At 40.2% G+C, this 16,467-nt stretch overlaps 1 protein-coding gene across 1 annotated transcript in view; it reads right to left on the bottom strand.

The window, feature by feature from the left end:
• Window positions 1-816: 816 nt before the first annotated feature.
• pou6f2 (POU class 6 homeobox 2) overlaps window positions 817-16,467 on the bottom strand; it is a 103,425-nt gene continuing 87,774 nt past the window's right edge. Inside the window, exons 9-10 of the mRNA XM_080793356.1 lie at window positions 12,567-12,735; window positions 817-1,441 (exon numbers count right to left, since the gene is read on the bottom strand). Of these exons, the coding sequence (XP_080649482.1) occupies window positions 922-1,441; window positions 12,567-12,735 (689 nt within the window). The 3' untranslated portion in view covers window positions 817-921. The remainder of the gene's footprint in view (window positions 1,442-12,566; window positions 12,736-16,467) is intronic.

The following is a 16,467-nucleotide window of genomic DNA, read 5'->3' as shown; positions in this document are numbered from 1 at the left end:
CATACATATAGCTTAGATTTGCCAGTACAAATGTAAAAATTTAGAACACATTTACATTACAAAATTATTCTTCGTACTCAGATGCAACAGACTTTGGTAAATAGTGTTTTTGATTTGGTATGTTCTCTTTACTAAATCCCCCTCATCACCGGAACCAAAACTTTTGGTCTGTTTGGCCAGAATCTAATACTCTTTGAAACAGCACACTGTATGTTTGTACACAATTTTCAAGATATTAATCTCTTTTTTCACGTTTTTGGTTTTTTGTCAAGGTCATTTTACATACTGTAACTTGTGGTGATAACACTGACAACACATAGTTTTTGTTCGCAAACTCATGACTCGCCATAGCTCCGTTCGGAACCTCTTCCTCTGCTATATAGCTGCGAGATGAGGTTCCACTCCGCAGGGTGCCGGCAGAGTATGATACTGGCGAATGGTGGCCAACAGTACAGCTTTGTACGTTTTTGCCAGTTCCATATTTTTTGGCGGAAACTTCCGGGTGGTAAAACACTACGAAGAAGAGTGAGAAAATATTGAACTGGCTGAAAAAGGCGACTTAAACACTATCGCTAAAATGTCCTTGGCCGGGAAAATTTCAAATAGCTTAGAACAGGGAGGACTACCTTTACTTTTTGGATACAATGTGCGGAAAAAGGTAAAAATAGGAACCTTTTGCCACCGTTCACCGGTTTCACACTCTGCCAGCACCATACGAAGTGGGTCCTCAACTCAGAGATATGGTGGAGGGTGATGTTCCAAATGGGGCTAGACTCTCCATCCAGTTGACTTCATAAAAGTTTTTCTCTCTTTTCATTATTCTTTTTTATTCTTTTTCAGTTTCGTTCCATTGTGGTTTCGTCCACTTTGTCGCTTCAAGACTTTTCGCTCCGACCTTTTATTTTATTTGGTAAAAAGCTGTCAATTCGGAAGCTCCTCGAGGGAATCGACGAGAGGGTCCATCGTCACCGAGGCCGGGCCGAGGTCGAGGTCGCCGGACGGTTTCAAGCGCTTTATCGTGTTTTTCAACGCCTGCCTCTTGTTGCAGAACCAGACGCGCACCACCTCCCGGTCGTAGTTCAGTTTCTCCGCGATCTCCGTCATTTCCTGTCCGGACGGGTGCGTGTTCTTCTCAAAGTGACTGTTGAGGATCTCCAGCGCCTGCGGCGTGAACGAGGTCCGCCGCTTGCGCTTTTTCGAGGGCTCGCTGCCGATAAACTCAGTCAGGTTCTGCATGCCGGACCGGTGGCGGGCTTCTGCCTCTGCCATCCAGCGCTCGAGAACAGGCTTTATCTTCTGGGCGCTTTTAGGGGTGATGTCCAACTTCTCAAACCTGGCAGGATATAAAAGGCCAGGGTTCAGTTTGCCTGTCAGACTGCTACCTATAGTGTTCTCTTGGGCTTCCTGTGGTAGGAAAAAGTGGCTTCTCAGGATGGTGTGTCTGGGGAGAATTGAAGAGAGAAGAATCTTACTTTAGGTGCCCTGTGCCAGAACATAAGGATAAGCTGCCTGTCTTTATAGTGAATCGGTCTCCTCGAACCAGCATGCCATTGGGAGTGGGACTAGAGACTCCAGTCATACAGGCTTAAATCCATCATGCCAAACGCCCTCTGTCAGTGGTTCTCAAACATGAATGTCAAGGACCACCAAATTGGTACCGGTATTTGGTCCCCGTGCGGGCCCCCATCTGGAAATATTTTGTGCCCAGGGATCCCCAGAAGAGAAGACCCCAGTTTGAGCACCACTGCCCTATGAGTCCCACGACTGGGAGTACAGCGGCAACGGGAGGTCATGGTTGCCATGGGGATCAAGGGGTGTTTGGATTCTCTGCCCCAGATTGGCAGTGATGGAGCAAGGAGACCCTGCTATTGGCTAGAAGTTATGTCCAATTGCATCAACAAATATACAGAACACCTGACTACAGATTATTAAATACTGTTATGTGCAGTATCAGCAAAAATGTAAAAAAAAAAAAAGATGAAATCAAATAAATTAAAAATGAGAGCAAGAATCACACCAATATACCATCCTTCTGTCAAGTGATAAAACCAGAAGAAAAAACACACAATTGGAAGCACTTAAATATAGAACTATCATTTATTAATACAAAATAAGCTTGAATTATTCATCTAAATGTACATTTAATACATTTTTCTAACTTTTCTTCCCCATCTTATATCCTACTATACAACCTCTCTTTGTATTGTATATTTAATATGAAAAACATTTGCACACTCTAATCTTGAATATTTTCACACGTTTTGTGGTCTCTGGGCACATAATTCTAATATTGTGCACTTTGGCAAGCCTCTTATGAGACTATTGTAGGTGTTCCCATTATAGTTACTGAAGACAGCTAGCCGGTGACTTAGTATGCAGTATGCAACTTTTTTTTTGAATGAAATGTAATTTTGTCTAGTGTTTGTGCTCAGGGGATGGATTTTATTTTGACCATCAGGTCAAAATTAGTGACAGATTCTGTTTCTACGTTAGACATGACCTTTGACAACATCTAAATGTGTCAATAGAAGAGCAGGGAGACAAAGTACTACCACCACAATTGTATAAGTTATATTGTATTAACATACTCTGCCATATAGATTACATTTTAAGAAAATACAAGTTACATAGTGCCACTTCAATGCCCTGGTCTAATGTAGTGCTATTTGAGCATAAACATTTGGACATAATATTATGACAATATAACTGCACTCACATTGAAAACAATTCCATTCAATTCAACCTTATTTGTGGATTTTGTATTTTATTAATGTATAAATCACACTGTAGAATATTAAGAATATCAGTATTATTATATTCATTATTATTATTATGCTATTGTGGAATTACTATATATATATATATATATACATACAGTATACTGTTTTTTGTTTTGTTTATTACAACTAAAAGAAATTATGACATGCTTTGTAAAAAATACATTTGTTATGACTGTGTGTCACTGGGGGTTTAATACAATATTAATATAACGTATTGTATCGTACTTTAGAGCCACTGGGTTAGTGGAAGGACGGAGCTGTACCTTAAAAAAAACAACAACATCTGTCTGGAGTTATGTGGTGCTTGTAGTCCCAAAAGAAAAGCCCAAGGTACTCTCTACTAGTAGTTTCACAGAAAGAGGTTTGGGACGAAAAAGAGAAGTGCAAAGATGCTTTTAGGTGGACTCAAAATGGACAGGCAGTTGGCAGAAATTCACAGGCAAGTGGTGATGAGACAGAGCAGCACTACCAGGAAGTGCATGCTCCCTCTCTGAGGAACAAACAACGCAACAAGAGACATTTCTAGGAATGAGGTGTGTTACTACGTATACAGAACAAAGAGGTAACCTCGCCCCAAAACACACTCGCCCTCATCTTTAAACCTCAGTTTAGGTTTAGATATCGTACTGATACTAATATTACTGCATACTGTTTACTACGGTAATACTGAGGTTACGTTTAGGAATAAGGTTAGGTTTGTATAGTTTTACTGAGGTTATTACTGAGGTTATGTTTAGGACTAAGGTTAGCATAGTTTTACTGAGGTTACGTTTAGGAATATGGTTAGTATAGTTTTACTGAGGTTACGTCTAGGAATAGCAGTATAGCAGTCTATGAAACAATGAAAATTGTGTCAAACCACGCTCATCAGGTTATTATACATTTCATTAGACACTACCACATCTGTGAGATAGAGCATCATTGGTGTGATGATGTCCTCATGGCTGTCCCTTTCTGATCAAATGTGGATGTGGATAAAACTAATAATAAAGTGTTTCCAAATACAAAGCTGAGAAATAGAAGGAGACAAGATGGAAGTACATCTGTCACTGTCACTTCCCCTGATCCTCAGACCCCCCCCCACACACACACACACACACACACCCTCAGGTACCACCAACTCTCTCTCTCTCCTCCTCAAATGTCCTCTGTTGATGTTAAGTAAACCAAAGCATGTGGGGTTTGGCCCTCTACTTAAAACATGAGGAGATGCCTGTCATGTCCAATGTCATACAAAAATAAAATTGTCACAAAGGCATGTATAGCAGTCGACAGAGTGTTTATTTTTTTTGAAGCTAATGGTCTTTAATGTATGTTATAAATATTTCAATTATGCACGGTTTTGAATATTTCATGCGTGATTTTTTTAAGACTTTAAACATTACTTGGTGGAGGGCCGTTGCCTGATAAGAGAGCTGCCCTCTCTGTGGAGTTTCACATTTTATCGGCCGTTTGATGTTGATGTAATGAAAATTTCAAAGGTGCGTCGCAGCGCTGTCACATATTTAAACAGGGCAGGTTATCAGTAAAGCAACATGCATTTCAGGGGTACATTTAAAATTAATGTGGCGTTTTGCTGCAAACGCAAGGGAAAATTGTAGTGCAGAAACCCTGAACATTAACAAGTAGTGTAAATTCTTTCGAAAGCTTACTTACAGTAGCCTACTTCATCTGCTTTAACACAGTGTTTCTCAAAGTGGGGTCGAGGCACTCCCAGGGGTCCATTGTTTTAGTGGACCGTTCGCCTTTTATTCGTTTTACTGAGGTTAAGTTAAGGACTTCAGTGTTTTGTACCATATTGTATGTATAAGTACAGAACAAAGAATGTTTGCTTTCGCCATCTTTGTTGAAGAAGAGTCTGGGCAATAGTTACTGAGGTTACGTTTAGGTATAAGGTTATGTTTAGGTATAGTTTTACTATGGTTAAGCTTACAAGTTTAGGGTACCGTATAGGCATAGTTTTACTGAGGTTAAATTTAAGAATAAGGTTACGTTTAGGCATAGTTTCACTGAGGTTAAGTTTAGGAATAAGATTAGGTTAAGGCATAGTTTTTACTGAGGTTAAGTTTAGGTTTAGACATACTGCAGTTTTACTGAGGTTACGTTTAGGAATATCTGGTGGTGACCATTCTGAGATTGCCGGATTTGAAGGTTCAAGGGGGTCCCCAGCAAAACAGTAAATCAGTTTAACTCCTATATACAGTACATCGGCTATTTGAAATTCCTTGACAAGAAAATGTTTGAGAATCACTGATTTAACAACTATTCTGATAATCAATGTTATTCCATTGTATACTACAGTACGCGGCTGGGCACCTCCCCGATTACGCCCCCTTCTGTGACGCACATTGTCAAGAGGACAGTACTGCCCGACTTTCCTCGGTGGTGGGAAATATTGCTCAACGCTGACAGTTTTTGTTCACGTAACTGCTGTAGTCTTTTCTCACCGAGTGACATAAAAAGGCATACAAATATTATGCCTAAACCTAACCTTAATCCTATTAAAATAATTTGCGGCACGTATTAGAAGATAAAATATAGCTTCAAGCAGCGATAAGGCGGGACCAAGAAAGAAGACAATACGCAATAAGAACAATATGCACAAATAACAATCACGGGCTGAGTTGTCGTTACCCGGATTTGAACACACAACCATGTGGTCTGAAGGTGAGAGCTCAACCAACTGAGTGTCCTCATTCTAGCCATGTCATCATTATCCATTACTACAGTGTGTTTTGCTGTAATTTCTTTCACATACAAACTTCTCTTCAACTGGGATTTCAGATAATTGTCCATAGATTGTGTGTAGAACATTTCACACAACTTGCTCAAAAATCCAGGCAAAAAATCAGGTACGGTATAAGCAAAATGGTTGAAAATCTGAGGGTGGAGCTTACTTTTCAAAGTGACAGATGTGTTCCCCATGAGTCAAGGAACATGTGGAAACAAGTGCAATGAATTCTGGCCAAAAAAAATTCTATAGCGCCCCCCTTTGGCCAATTGGAGTAAGACTGCTTTCAGTGCTATTTGGCATGACCCTCTACTATACTGTAAAGTGACATAAGCATATATGATGCTGCATGTATGTATTAGAGGCAGAAGAAGAATTTTCACAAAACAGCAATTTTCATTTGCTCATAAAAACTGTAGCCAGGGTTTGGAGCGTCGACCATATAGTGGTGTGACGTGTCACGAGGCGTAACGGGCTGATGGCCATATATGGTGGTGTGACCTGACGGACAGACGGACGGACAGAGTTGTCATTGATAGATGTGGCTCACATACTTCATTACGTCATTATAAGTGTCATCATTCAAGTGTAAAGAGTACAGAGAGGGATGAGATGTATTTTGTTGCTGTCAGGGAGAGACCTCACATCTCCATATCGTTTTTCATAAATTAATGTTGTCCCCATCTACAAGCTCTCAACATGTTGTGATGCGTATATTCTCTATAGTGAAGGTGGTTAAGTGTGCCAGATTTTTTTTTACCTTTAAAATAAATCCTGTTATTATTATACATGAATTCAAGGCTGGGGTGTGCAATTGATATGAAATAAGTCATTTTTTTTGTATATAAGGTTTCCACCCGACGACAGTGAAGATTGTCTGATTACCTTATGAATATGTAATGTACTGTAGCATTTATGATGAGCGCGCCTCTCGGCAGCCAGTAAAACATGGTAATCTTATTAACAGATCATCTCCTGTCAAGTTCTCTCATGCCAAAGCAGAGTGAGCAGGCCTTAGTAATTATTTAATGCTTTAAAGTGCTTTCGTGTCTAATACTCCGCAGTGCGTTTTGCATAAACTACATGGGGCTGTCAGGTCACAGGGTGGGGGGACTCGGAGAAGACGTGACGTACTTACAGTAAGTGCATGAGAACTTAATTCGTCAGGTTGTTTAATTATGTATTTAATATCTTAATCTTGTCTGTTAAAGTTTAAACGGAATGGCAGCTCCAGGCGGCAAACAATTAGGCGCACTAACACGGCTGAGTGGCTTCATCATCTGCTGCTATGCAGTCTTACTGAAGTGACAGCTAACCTGTGGTAATAGAGGGGATGCACATGCATAAAGCGAATGGCAGATCAAGTGTCAAATCGAGTGGCAAATTGAGTGACAAAGTTCATTTAATGTTGTTTAAAGTCATTTAACGCAACCAAATAGGACTTTTCTGTTTAGATGTTTGGGCTGTCAAGTCCAGAAAGTAGTGTTTTGACACTCAGTAGGCATTCCCGCATAACTTCCGGGTATGATGATGATGTCACGCATACCCTCTATATGGAATATATTTTTTGTAAAATGAATGCCCTACTCTGCGTCACACGAAAGCATCAAAAGTAGCAGATCTGAAAAGTAGGGATGCATCATGCACCGATATATCGGTCGCATATTTGCCATTATCGCTATTGGCAAAAAAAAAGTTACATGAGTTTTTACACCATGGTGTTTGTGATATGAAATGTAAGCTTCTCACTGTGCAGGAGGATGCTAAACGCACACCAGTCACCAGTCTTGATAGTGGTGCCAGCTCACGGCAGAAACATCTAAAGAGTTAAGTCTTAAAAAGACAAAAGAGTGGCTGCACACACTGATAGCCAAAGTGCCTAGTTCTTTATTTGGATGCAGAGTGGAATAGAAACCAACGTTTCGGCAAGTACAACTGCCTTCTTCAGGGTACCCTGTCTTTTTAAGACTTAACTCTTTAGATGAAATGTAAGCTTACCATAATCACAGTAAACATTATCATGTCATATTCGAGGGCTTTTAAAAAAAACTAATTCTAGTCACTTTCAGTTCAGCACAGCTGAGGGGTGTGTCACTGTGCAGCTGACGCTCGTTGACACCGTTAAAGTTACTTGCGTCAAGACAGAATTATTTTTGGGGGCACAGTCGGTAGTGCTGTCGCCTCACAGCTAGATTTGGACTCCTCATGCATAGAAGGAAGCATGAGGTCAGATTTATTTTCTTCCTTGGCACAAAAGGGGGAAATAATAACACCACAAACTAAACTAGAACTGCACTATGTCGAGTGCCTACTTGCGCGTTGCAGACTGCGCAATTATCGACCGATCTCAGCCTCTCTGTAAAACATTGAAATTAAATACTAAAGTCGGTTATAACTGGCCGTCAATGGTGACGTAATAACGATATGTTTCAATATTGGTTAGCTAACAGGTAACGTATGTATGTGTAAGTTGTAAGTTGAAAAGTACTATACTGTGGTCTGTTGGGTTTTTTATGCGTATGCCGTGGTATATATACTGATTTTGAGTGTGACGTAATGAAGATATGTATCAATGCCGGGATATAACTGGCTTTCGATGGTAATAAAGATAGGTTTCAGATTACATACATGTATACATAGAGACATTACCTTTAATCCACCCGACACTGAAACATATCTTTATTATGTCACCATCGAAAGCCAGTTATTCCCCGGCATTGATATATAACTTAATTACGTCACTCTCAAAATCTGTATATATACCACGGCATACGCATAAAAAAGCCGGCACGACCACCTTACTGCTTGCACAAGTAATAAACAAATATCGCTATCAATATCGCCTCTCGGCTAAATTGTTATTTTAATCACCAGTCTTGGCCAACAATTTCCATATTGGTGCATCCCTAGAGAAAAGTAACAGCTTTGGACATGAGATTTGGAGAAGCTTTCTGAAAACAGAGTTTACAAATTGCTTTGCACACACAACACATACCGGTATTATCAAACTAATGCAAATAAACAAATCAAAGTGATACAAGTGATGAGATGAGATATAAAAACAATATTGAAACGATAAATGACAATGAAGATGCATAGAAAATAACAGCTAAACTGCTAAACTGGGGCAAAACATAAATGGTTGCACCTGGTGCAGAGTCAACTGGCAGCAGCCGTCAAGAACATCTTTCATTCTTTCTTTCAAGGCTGAGAAGAGCAGTTCCTATAAATTAGGCAGAGTCACAATGAAGAGACTAGTGTGTTTGGCTCTTTTGGCCTGTTTCGGATCTAGTCCGCCTTCTAAATCCTAACCTAAGTTTTCTTTTTTTGCTATATACAACATCTAAAATGACACAGATGCTTTCCCGGTTTTAATTGTTACACATAGGCTTGCCTGGTCTTAATGGGATAGGCGAAGTACAAGCTTGTTTTTCAGTAAAGTCGCTTGTAAATTATTGGTAGTTTTTGGGGGCTTGTTTCTAAAACGTAGTTTCTTATTTGGGCTTGCTTCCTAATGCTTCCTAATTGCTTCCTAATGAACCAGTGGTTCTGAAATATAATGTCAATTAAGGTCCCACAAATGAATATATGTATTCTCCATGTAGCTCCCCACCAAACAGACTACTACAGACTGGCAGTCGAATGAACTTGGAAGATCAGTCGTTTGAAAGGTGTGAAAAAAAATTGCGGAATGCACCTGAGAGTGTACACCGACAGACGGCTACTATGGTGCTACAAATATAGACTATGGCTTGATGTCATTTTTCAACAACAAGCCCGGTAGTGTTATCCAGCATCGAAAGCTTCTCTACAACTTACGACGCAAAGCAAGTCTACTCACCGCCCATTCAACAGCAGATTTTCGGCAACAGATGCTTCCCAACATTTACCACGGTCGTCTGTGGGGTGGAGAGCTACGTTTAAATGTAGAATGTGGGACAGCCAGGCAGCCCTGAGCTGTATTGTAAGACTGTTGCTCTAATTCATAAGGGGTTCAAAGGTTAACAATGTACTGCAATGTACTAACAATGGGCTACATTTTACTTCAATATAATTCAATAGAATCTTATCGATCCTCAATCTCAGCTGTCAACCAGTGTAAGACTGCTAAAATGGGAGTCTCTTCTAAATTAGAATGCTACAGTAGTTGTGCCATTTTCCAACAGTTGGAGACAAGACAGAGATTTTTCACTAAGATCATCTGTAAAGAGAGTTGACTTAAGTTCTGATTCCTAAAATTGTTCCGCAAAGATCAGGTCACTGTAACAGATCATTCAGGACCAAATTAATCCATCTCAGATTTGTCCTGATTTAACTAGAGAAGTTTGTAAGTGGATGGATTAAATGGATTAAAGCAAAATAAAATCTCACGTCAGAAGAAAGTTTGTATTGCCAAGTCACGATATGTAAAACAATGTGAAAGGAGGCCGCTGCACTAGTGCCATTTTCCAACAATAAACAATTAACACAATATGCAAATGTGTTGAAAATCCAAGACTATTGAGATTTTTTTGGATATTGGATATTGCTAGTTTGACCACTTTAAATGCTCTAAACTTAAAATGATAACGAAAATAGCTTGTCTAAGACACACACAGAAGAAAACCCTTTACCTGTAATCTTTGTGGCAAAAGCACTCAAACCTTTTAATGCCTTGATCTCCTTACCCGCACCCTCTCTTTTTCACTTTCTTTGTTTTTCTTGGAAAGAAATGGGGAACTATACGCAGAAAAACAAATTTCACCCACTTTTTTACCAGTAAAACTGATAAATCTGATTCTGAACTAAAAGATAATTTTATGTGTTGTATGTTGCATTTTTGAAGAAATACTCACTTGAAAGTTTAAGTACTTTTTTAGTTATCTATGAACCTATGAATCATAGATTATTATTATCGTAGGTACATATTTTGTAATTGCACAATTTCGATCATTTCATAATTGCATATCGGTCGATAGGGCTGAGAACCGATCCGATACCAGTGTGTAAGAAGTCTAGGTCACAGTGGTTTCTTTATAGCCTGGGTTCCAGCCTGATTCGCTACGTTCTGCGGATCTGAAAATGTCACTGCACTGCTCAGTCTGGAAAGTCTCCTATAAGTGTGACATAATATGTCCCACTTATGAAGGTTGAAATGGAATCGTGGCTTCTGATTGGTCTGTGGTGCGGTTTGAGGAAAAACACCAGTTTGACGTTGTATCAATATCAATGTGCACTGCGCAGCTACTATACTATTGTCCTGCAACGTCCCCTTATCATTCATTAAGCTCAACCCACACAGCTACTGCTGTTGTCCTGCAACGTCCACCTTATCATTCATTAAGCTCACCCCACACAGCTACTGATGTTGTCCTGCAACGTCCACCTTATCATTCATTAAGCTCACCCCACACAGCTACTGCTGTTGTCCTGCAACGTCCCCTTATCGTTCACTAAACTCACCCCACACAGCTACTGATGTTGTCCTGCAACGTCCCCTTATCGTTCACTAAACTCACCCCACACAGCTACTGCTGTTGTCCTGCAACGTCCCCTTATCATTCACTAAACTCACCCCACACAGCTACTGCTGTTGTCCTGCAACGTCCCCTTATCGTTCACTAAACTCACCCCACACAGCTACTGATGTTGTCCTGCAACATCCCCTTATCGTTCACTAAACTCACCCCACAAAGCTACTGATGTTGTCCTGCAACGTCCCCTTATCGTTCACTAAACTCACCCCACACAGCTACTGATGTTGTCCTGCAACATCCCCTTATCGTTCACTAAACTCACCCCACAAAGCTACTGATGTTGTCCTGCAACATCCCCTTATCGTTCACTAAACTCACCCCACAAAGCTACTGATGTTGTCCTGCAACGTCCCCTTATCGTTCACTAAACTCACCCCAGACAGCTACTGATGTTGTCCTGCAACATCCCCTTATCATTCACTAAACTCACCCCACACAGCTACTGATGTTGTCCTGCAACATCCCCTTATCATTCACTAAACTCACCCCACACAGCTACTGATGTTGTCCTGCAACGTCCCCTTATCATTCACTAAACTCACCCCACACAGCTACTGCTGTTGTCCTGCAACATCCCCTTATCGTTCACTAAACTCACCCCACACAGCTACTGATGTTGTCCTGCAACATCCCCTTATCATTCACTAAACTCACCCCACACAGCTACTGCTGTTGTCCTGCAACGTCCCCTTATCGTTCACTAAACTCACCCCACACAGCCGTCTTTTTTTTGTACTACTGAATCTGACAGTGGACTACAGAATCGTTTACTTTTTACCGTAGGTTTTTACTCTCAAGTCTCAAACGGTGCAATTTTTTTCAACAGTGAGAAGCATGGACAGAGTGGCGCTGGTAGACTGGCATACTCGCCGATACCAATACCAGCATTTTAGGCAGCTTTTCCAATACTGCTATCGATATCGCAACAACTCTAGTAATTTTGGACCAGAATTCTACAATTTAGTTCGTAATTCCGCGTCAGTGGTTGTCAGTGGTGTAAAGTAACTAAGTACATTCACTACTACTACGCACAAGTACTGTATCGAGGATTTTTTTACTTTACTGGAGTATTTCCAATTTTCATTACTTTTACTCAACTCCACTAAATCTCAGAGGCAAACATTGTACTTTTACTCCACTACAATGATTTGAAAACTTTAGTTACTAGTTACTTCGTAGATTATGATTATTATTACAAAACAATGAAAACATACACTAACCATGCATTCTCGGCAATTTGAAAATAGCTGAAAAGCTCAGCTATTTTGAAAATATTTCTATACATTTTATACATTTGAAAACGATTTGAAATGGTACATTATGCCTAATGAGTACTTTCTACTTTTGGTACTTTAAGCACATTATGACGGAAATACTTTTGCACTTTTACTCAAGCAAATTTTGAATTCCGGACTTTTACTTGTAACAGAGAAGTTCTACATTGCCAGTATTGATACTTTTACTTCGAAAAAAAAGTTAAAAAACACGTGAGTAGTTATTTTTTCCTCCACCACTGGTGGTGGTTGTCCTTGTTCTTACCTGCAGATGGCAGACTGGCTGTAGGCAGGCCCCTCGGCGGCGCTGAGGGCCTGGCCCACCTGGGTCTGGGTGAGGCCCAGGGACAGCCGGCGGATCTTGAACGCTTTGGCAAACTCCCGGATCTCCTCCAGGTTGACCCCGTCCACTTCACTGGGCGCAGTTTGGGGGTCTACGGGGGAAGCAACACGTATGGACATATGTTTTCAGTCTGGGGGTCTACGGGGGAACACGTACATATGTTTTACACCTTTTCATTTCAAGGCCCGTTATTTATTCTGCCTTTGAGCCACGCGACCATCATTTAATTTAGATGAGATTGAGTCTCTCATATCCAAAACGATGTCATATTTTGTTGTAAGATTTTGTCTACAATTCCTTGCTTTTGGCAAAAAAAAATAACAATTCTTCTACATTCTCTAATTGTGTAGACTTCTTGTAAATTAAGTATTGCAGATGTTTAACAATAATTTAACTCTTGAGAGCATAAAATTAAATCAAATGGACTGGATTTGTTTTTATGTTAAAGCACAATATTCTGATAGTAATCATTGCTATATAGAGTGTTTGTTCAGTCACAGGATTCTCCCTGTCTCTCCAGCTCTTTAAATTAATGGACAGAAAATATATTTCAGGTACAGTAGGTGACAAAAGGAGACAGTACCCATTCATCAGCTTCACAGTGTTCCAGTTACGAGTTTGTCTGCTCATTACTTTGTTTCATCACTTCCAATTTCACTAGTTTAAATCAGTATCGTGTCTGAGTTCTCTATCCCGATTGGATAAAATTGATATCCCAACCTGAACATGCATTTTCTGTTTGATAAAGAGCTGGGGAAACATGAAGACTCCTGTTACTGAACAAACACTTTATAGCAATGAGTATACTATCAGAATATAGAGCTATATAACACTCATTTTAACCAAATAACATAACTTATCCCACCTTTAAGTTCATACTTTTTCTACAAGCAATGTTCAAATCTATTAGGTAATTAGAAATGATTTATTTTAACCCATTTTGGGGCGGGAACCCCTTTTGGTATTAGCATCATGTTATGCTTTAGCTATTGAAAAATAGCAGACCTACAAGCTATGAGCTTGTAGATATGCTATTTTTGAAAAATCGAAGAACGACTGACATAGAAACATAGCTTTTTCAGAAAACTGTCTGTGCCATAGTAAACAAAAATCGAAAGCCCAAGTCTTGGATCTACTATAAAAGCACATTGACTCAAATGGATGGACACAGATGGACTGAAAAGGTAGATGTGGGCCAGCAGGCAAGCATTCTCGGGATTCCTTTTCATTCCTCTTTCTGTGTTGAAAGAAAACAGACATTCTCCCATTTACAATAAAAGCAAGCATTCCGGAATGTATTAAAGTATCATTCCTGCTCCTTCCATTCAAAGAGGATGACAACTGACAACCTCCACGCCACAAAGGCGTTTGTTGTTGGTAAAAATGATATCCATCTTCATTCAAAGAAATACACATTTTTTTCCTCTCTACGGGAGAAATGCCGTTTGTACACTCACCGCTTTTTCCGTCCAAATTTAAAACCTCTTTGAAAACGTAACTTCCCTGGAGCATTTGTTTTTGAAGAATTTACCGGCTAATAAAAAGCGATCTCACATTGTACATCAATGTCAGGTGCCCTGGCATCCTGCTTACCAAAGCAAAGTTTATGCCCCTGAATTATTCATCTTGGTCATTATCAATGAATTATTAAAAGGAAAATCCTCCATGCGTATTTAAGCAAAAATCTATGGCGCTGCCATCTCGCTAGTGCCTCATAAGTGATGCGTATGGCATTCGGGAATGGCAGCGCGCGCCTCCATACGTGTGAACATTAAGGAGAGGCGGCGAGGGACCGAAGACTCCTAAGTTGACTGAAGCTGGCGGGATGAGCATTAGCACCTTCGTCATCTCTCGTCTCTCAGGGGAGATCCAAGCAGGAGTCGTCTTTACTTTGCGCTTACAGTTGAAAACTGTCCACTGAGGCGGTCTTCATATTAAATAGCACAAGTTCTACTTTTTGTTTTGTTTTGATGTGGCATTTTTGCTTCGCTGATAATTCCGGGGGAAATAAATATAGAGTTGTTCCTGACTTGTAGCTGCACTACATTTTTATTTATTCCTAGATTTCAAGGAACCCCAAAACTCTGAGTGTACAAATGAAACCAAATAGACCCGTAACCTATAAGGGTCCAGTGGAGTCCCTGGACCCCACTTTGAGAGCCAATGTCCTAGATTATCTTCGGTATCGGTTCGTTACTCGGTATCGACCAATACGCAAGTTATGCATATCAGAATCGGTATTGGGAAGTAACACATGGTATCGGTAGATTCGGTACATCTCGAGAAATAAATCGGACTGTCGGTGCACAATAGCACTACATACAGTACGTTGTCACGTACGGATGACACTCTCCTCGTGGGATTTGCGCTGTGCACTATATAAGCATATTGAGGATAGATGGCTTTTACTTTCAGGAGAAAACATTAACTTCAATCGGACTGATTGTGCAGCCTCGGAATTGGCTTATAGGATATTTGCCAAGGAAGGGGCAAGCAACAAACTAAACTAAAATGTCTACAAACAGTTGATCAATGGCAACTTCGTTTCTATTACATTGCCCGGCATCGTAGTTGCCTCTGAAATGAGTTTACCTGGAGCTTAAGAGAATCGACTCTGACAAATGAAATTTATCTGAATAAAATAGTTTTTTAAGACGAGGGCATGCTGACAGGCTGTAGCCTAGTGATTTATAAGGCTCTGCCAAGTGCCCGGGCAATGAGAGAGTGAAGCTTATGTTCATTATATAAACACAAACAACTTTGGAATTGACATAGCCAGGGAGAAATAACCCACGTAGACTAGGACAGGGTTGGATCAATCAAGCTATACTGATAGCCGTGTAAGCACGGCATGTCCGTCATGTTCAGTGCTCAAGCGGTGATGTTAATGTAACAAATTTGCCATAAATCTCACACTAATGCTACAGTAAGCAATATGCTGGCAAGAAGAATATGAGTAGAGCGTGTTCAGGAAGCTTCACTCGATATTACATTTACAATGTGGTATATGTTCTCAACGTCAGGTCCGGGGGACCACCAACGGATGGACCCTTAAAGCATATCTATATTTGTTTACTGACTGTAACAACACTGTTGTTTAAAATGTGCTCTATAGCCCTCAGGGCGTCTTACTGTAATTACAGGTCTGTAACACATGGAACCAAATAGACCTGTTAAATACTGTGTGGATTCCCAGGGATAACGCATAGTTGTACTTCTCTCATAGTAACAGACTTGTAATCTACAGTACTGTAGGTGCATGTGTACTTATGTTGGATGTAATTGAGGAATATTCGTTCATTACGATTACTGCAACTGCTCTCAGAGAGCAGTACATGTCATTCTATTGAACAGAGAGCAGCTCTCTCTGTTCGTGCGTGCATGTGTGTGCACATGTCATGTCTTTGCATGTGTGCATGCATGTGATGTCTTTGCTAGCATCAAGAATACACCCGGTTTTTGTTGACACCAAGGAGGTCCTGATTCTGGACGTGGGCTGATATTTGTACAGTACATGGAACAGGCATTTCAAGATAAACATTATACTAATTAGAATCATAACAAACCTTAGCTTGGGTACAGATGTAGATTCTCCATACTGGAGGCCATAAATTGACCACACATGGCCTACGTTAACAATCACTGGCATGACAAAGAGCAAAACCAAACAACTTGCTAAATTGTTAAATACTGTTCTGCTTCGGCTGTTATAGGCGGTTGCTCTGTGTGGAGGAGAATGCACCCATGAACTGTCAACCGTGTTACATTTGTTTACCTGTTTAATTAATTGTACGTTGTGGATTAAAATAAATAATTCAAATAT

Source organism: Protomyctophum bolini (genome assembly GCF_963924005.1).
Source record: "Protomyctophum bolini genome assembly, chromosome: 21".
Classification (NCBI taxonomy): Eukaryota; Metazoa; Chordata; class Actinopteri; order Myctophiformes; family Myctophidae; genus Protomyctophum; species Protomyctophum bolini.
Note: the sequence above shows the minus strand (reverse complement) of the source record. Positions and strands in the feature narration are given on the sequence as shown.